The sequence below is a fragment of the Onychostoma macrolepis genome, chromosome 14 (genome assembly GCF_012432095.1).
Source record: "Onychostoma macrolepis isolate SWU-2019 chromosome 14, ASM1243209v1, whole genome shotgun sequence".
Taxonomy (NCBI): domain Eukaryota; kingdom Metazoa; phylum Chordata; class Actinopteri; order Cypriniformes; family Cyprinidae; genus Onychostoma; species Onychostoma macrolepis.
The window spans coordinates 28622191-28629996 of record NC_081168.1 but is presented as its reverse complement, the minus strand read 5'-3'; the positions used below and the strand labels follow the sequence as shown (position 1 = coordinate 28629996).

The following is a 7806-nucleotide window of genomic DNA, read 5'->3' as shown; positions in this document are numbered from 1 at the left end:
TAAATCTTCCAGCTTTAAAAAAAAAAAAGTAGGCTATTTTCTTTTTCATAGTTAAAAAAAATAAGTGTTCTATAAATAAGTTTGATTTCCCGAGAACAATAAGGCATCACATCTGCTGAGGAATGTTTGGGTATTTTGAGTCTACAGCGAGAGTCTGTGATTGCCCGGGTGATCTGTCACTCACATCGCGTGAATAAAACAGAGGAAAAAAGAAAAAAAAATAGTTACAAGATGGCGACCAACAACTGCCTGAACACTGGAAAACAATAGACAGCGCAGTAGGGCAGAGTTTATTTCTTTACCGTTTGCCTTTTTCTTTTTCATGTCGAGTCAAACCGGGGGACAGTAGTTGATTGTGTGTACTTTAAGACTTTTGAAGCAGATTGGGAAGAAAGTGAGTTTATAATGCTTTGTTTGAGGGCTAGTTAGCAGGCAGGCTAAGCTACATCCGTAGCTGTAATGTAACTGTGAGGATCAGCTGTTAGCCGCACTGCTACTTTAAAAGTTACTTTTACTAGTAAAACTCACTCGTAACTCTCCGAGTTGGTGTTTTTGGGCTGAATGAATGTAATGTATGTGCTTTTCCCCATCACTTTCTAACCTTTTGTCGATAGGTTTTATTCCAAGTACGTCTTTTGTCAACTTCAACTGAGAGGCGAAAAAATTGCACGTTTATTTTTAATCTGTTGCTAAAAAGTTTCGCGACAAGAGAGAAAATTGATTTAACGACGTGTCGTATCGCGCATATAAACGGGAGGTTAATGTTTAAAATACTTTTAAGTTTTCAAAAAGAGACTCCTTGAGTAGAAGTTTTGAGTCCTCTTAAACTTTTCTCTAAATTATACACGTCTAAACAAATGTAACTTTTAAGATGCAAAAGTTATTATTGTTAGGGAACGCTTTCATTCATAAAATCGTAGTTTTTACTATGTTCTGGTTTGTGTCAGGGCTCCCGGCTTGAATACAGTTATATAAGGAAGATTGTTCAGTGATTTCTATGCGTTCGTGTCGTTTAGTTAAAAGGAAACTCTTGAGTTTTTGCATTTGGACTCTTTTCGGAATATAAGCGCACAAATCTGAACTATGTGCCATTTCTTTTGTTGTACAAGGAGGCAGATAGTGATAAAAATGGAGGCAGTTGAGTGTGTTTTGTAAAGACACACACACACACACACGCACGCGCACACACACACACACACACACACACACACGCACGCTCTGAAACAGCTCGATCGGTCCTGTGAGTTGTGCTGGACTCCGGAGACTCCAGTGAGTTTATAAACGCGCTTCTTCTGGATGATGGCGGATTTCGTGGTGCCGCGGCACAGCGCGGTGATGGAGCGACTGCGGCGGCGGATCGAGCTCTTCCGGCGGCATCACGCCGGCTGTGAGAACCGCTATGACAGCACGGCCATGGATCGGCTGGAGATGGAGAGACAGCAGACGTTCGCGCTGCATCAGCGCTGCCTGCAGACCAAGGCCAAGCGCTCAAACAAGCACCGGCAGCCGGCGGCGGCGAGCGCGGACCTCGCGGGGCAGAGAGGCACGGGCGGCGGCGGGGGAACCGGCGCGGAGCTGGCGGACGGAGCGAGCGGGACAGCCGGGGAGCAGAGCAGAAACAGCACGCTGATCGCGGTGAGTCTATGGGAAACGAGTCACGATGCCTCTGTAGATGTGATGGCTGAAAGGTTGTAGGTTCAAACCTCACGTGTGTTGATTTACTAGCTTGCTACTCCAGAAGGATTGAAGGATTAAGTGTCTTCAAAGTTACTTTGGGTCTCCGGTTGTACTTTATTTTAAGGTGTCCTTGTTACAGTGTAATTATACATTTAAGTACTGAGTAATATATTAATTAACTACATGTACTTACTATATGGTTAGTGTTTGGCTTAGTTACTTGCATGTAATTGTGCATCATTTATTGTTGTTATAATAGTAAGTACATGTAACGTGTAACAAAGATACCTTAAAATAAAGTGTTACCAGATCTCATAAATGACAACAGGGAAGTAGACCGTAGTCTAGAAACATGAAAATGCAGTAAGGTGCTTGAATGCACGTGCTGATCTTGGAGCATCGGTAAGTTTGAGGTGCTTTGGCAGGGGTGTGTGTGTGGGTGTGTGTGTGTGTGTGTGTTTGTGTGTTTCAGCATCAACATCAACAGCGCTGAGGTCATGTGACTGTGACAGGAGCACGCGTCTAGCACATGTCACATGAGCTGGGTGCTGTTTGCTGTGTGCCACAGATGTTTTGAGAGGGGAGATCAATGAATGATCACCTCATGGCCGTGTTTGTTTTTGGAGCTGCATTGCTGCACTTTCCAAAACACCAAGACTGATTGAAGCTTTCAGAGCATCCCTGCTTCTAGAAAGCAGCCCTGAAGGACTTCAAGTCATGTGTGAATGTCGTTGCATTAGAACCAAGAAACGGAGCACAAAATACTTTTCTTGGGTGTGAAAAATGGATAGTGCAACTTTGTGATTGTGAAGTGATCTGCAGCAAATGACTCTTGCTCTAATATTTTCTAATGCAGCGATTCTGAAACCAAGTGTCACCTAAGTCCAATACTTTGAGGACACTGAAAATCTGGCCATCCTTCCACTTTAAACTAGATTAGTATTTTTAGCCCTGCTTGTGTCTTAAAAAACAGGACTTCCTTTACATGTTGTTTTCCTTGTGAAGGTATTGCAACAGTGCTATTGATTGAAACGGTGGCACAGAGAGCAGTGTATAATGTTGAAACCGTGGCTGGTTTTACAGAGACTGTCAGGCTCCTGAAACTGATAGCATGCCATGTAATGCTTATTGTAGTTTGTGGACATTAGGACATGATAACCTCTGCAAAGAGAAGTCTTAGATTCAAGATAGAAGTCAAAGAGAGGAGATTTACATGTTCCACAGCTGATTAAACTCCCACCACACTGCTAGAAACCAGCAAACTGAACCGATAAGAGCAGCCTTTTTATGAATGAATCACTATAGCATCTATGACGTCTGATAGCAGGTTTATTCTCTCCTGAAGAGGTGTGGGCAGTAAAGTCGCCTGAGAACTGCAGATCAATGTTGAAACCATTGTCCTTTCCTCCAGCGCAACAGGAACTACCATGCACGTAGATCCAGTCTGCAGTTTGGGTTTTCAGAGGTGTTGCATGTTGGTGCATCTCTAACATCAGCTGACTATAGATATATTATATAGAGATATATTGTACTTGAATGATATGACTGCTTAAGTCAATCGCTTTTCTTTTCCTAAGTTTTAATTGGAAGCATAGTTTAACTTGCTGTGGTCATGTTGAACAGTGTAACATTTAATGTTTTTTTTTTTTGTGCACAGTAAGAATGTCTTAACTGTCAAAACTTCACCATGAAATAAAATTTCATCATAGTTTGGTAAACTTCTATAGTGGTGAACGGAAACTACAGCAGATTAGTGCTGGGTGATATATCGAACGCGATGATCATGCGCATCTCGTCAGTAAAGCCGGTTCTGTGATTAGTCGTAAATCTCCATCATCTGCTTTCAAATGGAGCAGCATTTAATACACAGGCCCGTAGATCACTGACAAGCTACGCAATACGCGTTCATTATCGCAGATGAATCGCTTTCGATAATGAACGCGATATTGCGTAGCTTGTATTTTGTCTTCCCGTGTGCTCCGATAGCAAAAGGAAAAAACACGCTAGTGTTTCTATGACCAAAAGAAGAAAGAAAATGGAGATATTTATTTATTTGGACCGATGTCGTAAAATTTGGTCTCACTTAAACTAGTGCTAGTGCCCCAAATTTTATGAATTTGAATTTAATATTTTGCCACAATTAAATTTTGTATAAATTGAGTAATCTTGATTATGAATAGAAATATTACCGTATATTTGAATTGGATATTTTGACAATATGCCGGTGATAACAGTAAAGAGAAAAGAGCGATCCAACCGCATTTGTGTTGACACGGGCAGTGCAATAGGAAAAAATGCAAGAAGACGGAAGTGAACTTTTAACTTGAGCACCGCGTTTTTAGACTGCCGTTTCATGCATGAGACGCTGCAAGAGACGTGAGCGCAACAGTCAAACGCTTCCATATTTACATAGAAAAAACAATGGAAAAGCAGCATAATCAAATAAAAAAAACCTACAAAGAACTATCACTGTATGTCTAATATTTCAAGTTTGTATCATGGTGACCAGCTGAAAGCTGCTGTTCATTGTTTTTACAGAACATTTACAGTTAAGCCTGCTGGTGTTATACCTTCAGACATGAGTTGAATGTTAAGACGGTAGAGTTCTCTAGGTGGTACTGCTCGTGTCGAACTCATCCATCCATGCTCACCTGTGGTTGAGTGTGCTTTAAGGCTGAATTGACGCGTCAAGTAAATTGATTGTCGATTACAAAAATAAGTCGATTTGCATCAGTTTGTCACACTGTTTCATTCATTTTTAATCCTCTGACATGTTTCACTCGAAACAAGACTCACTGGTTTGAATGCTGATGGCTAGTATGCTTAATCTGGTTGCGTTAATAGGTTGTTTGCACATGACGTCACTGATGACGCGCGAAATGCAGCTGGAGGGCAGGAAGTGATTTTTCTCCATAGGAATCAGTAGCAGAAACTCAAATTTCCTGTGTTTTGCGTTGTTTAAGGATGCTTAAATCGGCCAAACCGAGAAAACACAAGGAACTCTTATTGTGTACGACAATGTGGTGTTCATAAGAGGGGGAAAGTCAAGAAACTGACTGAAAAACGCAGGGAAAAGTGGCTTGTAAAGCTGCGTCTGCGGTCGGGAGGAGCGAGTCGGATAATGCTCGTGTGTGCAAATGGTTACTATAATATAAGATATAATAGTACATTAAAATATTAATAAAGATGTAAACCGATTGGACGCCATGCACTTCAGTGTCGGGTCGATTCCAGCTCGGATGCGGCAGTGTCAGCTCGCTAACAGCTGCCGCATCTGGCCCTATTGACTCGGCCTGGAATCGGGCAGTGAGTCCACAGGCATCCGGCCCAAATGCGGAAGACGGAGTCGGGCCGAGGGGTAAGTCTCCGGCAGGCGAGAATGTAACCGGAGCTGGCCCGGGTGTATTTTGCTATCTGGGATGTGGCTGTTGGTCCTATTAGCAGCACTTAAAACAACTTATTTAAATTCTGAATCGATTATAGCCTAGAAAGTGAGCAACTAGCGCTATCATATATAACATTAATCACTAAAAAGCTGTCACTCACTTCAATTTATCACAATCCCACGATGTTCCGTGATATGAAGCTCTTACAACTGCAAATATCATCTTATTTACATTGTGTCTGCATGTGGCGTTTAACGTTAGTGTGAATTCTGACCGTCTCACGCTGAATGCGCGAGAGGTGGCAGTCCAATCTATTTATATATTTATTAATATTTTAATATATTATTTCTTATTATATTAACCATTTGCACACACTAGCATTATCCGACTCGCTCCTCCCGAACGCAGACGCAGCTTTACAAGCCACTTTTTCATGTTTTTCAGTCAATTTCTTGACTTTTCCCCTCTTACGAACAAACAATTTCTTACACGATAAAAGCTCCTTGTGGTTTCTCGGTTTGGCCGATTTAAGTGTCCTTAAACAACGCAAAACACAGGAATTTTGAGTTTCTGCTACTGATTCCTATGGAAAAATCACTTCCTGCCCTCCAGCTGCATTTTGCGCGTCATCAGAATCACGTGATTGCAAACAACCTATACAGTGTTTTGTTTTTTGGTACAAGCTGTAAAGTTCAAACTAATTTTCTACATTTAAGGAAAAAAGCAAAGACTAATTTATTTAACACACTATCCATTCTGATAAAACTAAACATTCCCTTTGTTATGGACATCGCTATGTTTGATACTGTCGCTATGCTTACCTTTTAGTTTGTTTTATCTGTATGAATAAACGGCTAAACGTATGTATTCAAACAGTGTTTAGTTTGTTCATACACATGTCAAGCCACCTTTATTTATATAGTGCTTTTAACAATACAGCACTTAAAAACACTTCAAAGCACTTAACAGTATCAAATTGGAGGATAGTGTCAGTAATGTATAATAAGAATAAACACTCAATTTTCAGTTAAAGGCATTTCATTATTGAATTCAGAGATGTCAGCCTGCTGAATTAAGAAAACATTTCAAGACACCTGTAAGCAAACACTGTTGTCATTCCCAAACAATGACTGTGAGTGCAGCAAGGACATTTGTAGATGCCTTTTAATTCTTGCCACTTTGTTTCATGTTGGGATTTTAATTTTTTTTTTTTGTAAAGTATTTCATGAAAAAATATTTAAATAAAATGTTGAAAGATTAATGGCAGAAGTTATGGTTATTATTTTTTTGGTAGGTTAGCTAAGATTACGGTTAAGGATTAATTGACCAAAATAATAAATGGATTCAATGTAAAACATAATCAATTATTAATCGGTCATCAAAATAATTGTTTGTACAACTGTGGAAATGCGTCATCACAGTCTGTAAAATTATTCCATTTTAAAAAATAATTTTTTTAAATGGAATATTGCATTGTTTATTATCATTTATGCATGCACGTTTTTATTAAAAAAAAGTTCTAACATGTGCCTTAATCTTTGACGTGCCCCTTCCTCTTGATATATCATGGACAATAAGTTTGCAATTAGCACAGCAGCACTTTCTAAAATACTTAAACCCCGTCCTCATTTATTTATTTACTGAAGTTACACTTCAGATAGAAGTTACTGAAGGAAAGGCAATTGCAGTTTCAATTTTATGTTGATTGTCATAGCGTCCCTTGACCTTGAGTGATGTGTGCTTGCATTACTGAATACCGTAACATGTTAAATTAAGTTTACATGGATAGAAGGGTTTGCATTCATTTTCTGAGGCTTTCCTAAATTTGAAAAAATTTAATTATTTATTTGATTCCTCAGTGCCATGCCTTGTCTTATTCGTTTTTGTTAATAAATGTTATGCAAGCTAGTTTGTAATTGCAACATACTGTTTTATTGTTGTTTGGCTTTTTAATTAAGAATAACAATTATTCCATCTTTTGTTTTAGTCTTAAAACTTGGAAGGTGTATAGATATAAACAAAACAGGCAATTATCTTTTCTTCTAAAACATGACACCAAGATCGCGAATTTGAAAGTGAAATTCCTGTTCACAAAATTTAAATCCCAAATAATACTGATGAAAAAGAACTGGTTGAACACTTTTGTTACCATATAACTATAAACATTGATCAAATGTTGTAGCAAAAAAAAAAAAAAAAAAATTGCGACCAAATTATGTGCTCATGCGACCAACTGAGAAAGTTACTCGCAAAAGTGCGACCACTGGGAAGAATGAGTCTAGAGCCCTGTTCAGGTTAATCATGAACTAAGACTGAACCAATAAAATTCCAAAAAAACAAAACTTTCTATGGTAGTTTTACTTTCTAATCCACATGACCGTGTTTCACCTATACATCAGATATTTAATAACTAGCATTGATTGTTCTACTATTGATTCCTCCCACACATCTAGATCAGTCATTCACCTTTGGTATGGTTTAGTTTTCTTTGTGGGATGCTGAGTAATGAGGGAATGTTGCTACATGCTCATATTAGCTTAGATTTCATCATTTTGAGGCTGTGGCCATCTCAGCAAAATCTCTTAACTCGCACATCTGTCTGTTCCCGGCCCACATGAGCACAGTGTAGGTTGCAGCAACTGTTCTGTGAATGTGGATCTCAAGAGCAAACAAAGAGGAACAAATTCTTTTTTCTCTATTCTTGAGGTGAAATATATGATGAGGGAATCAGACGGCACACAGT

The 7806-nt window shown here is 39.2% G+C and overlaps 1 protein-coding gene across 1 annotated transcript in view; it reads left to right on the top strand.

Moving 5' to 3' along the window:
- Nucleotides 1–240: 240 nt before the first annotated feature.
- The window catches only part of maml1 (mastermind-like transcriptional coactivator 1), a 37498-nt gene continuing 29932 nt past the window's right edge, over nucleotides 241–7806 (top strand). The window contains exon 1 of the mRNA XM_058798195.1: nucleotides 241–1635. Coding sequence (XP_058654178.1) covers nucleotides 1297–1635 — 339 coding nt within the window. The 5' untranslated portion in view covers nucleotides 241–1296. The remainder of the gene's footprint in view (nucleotides 1636–7806) is intronic.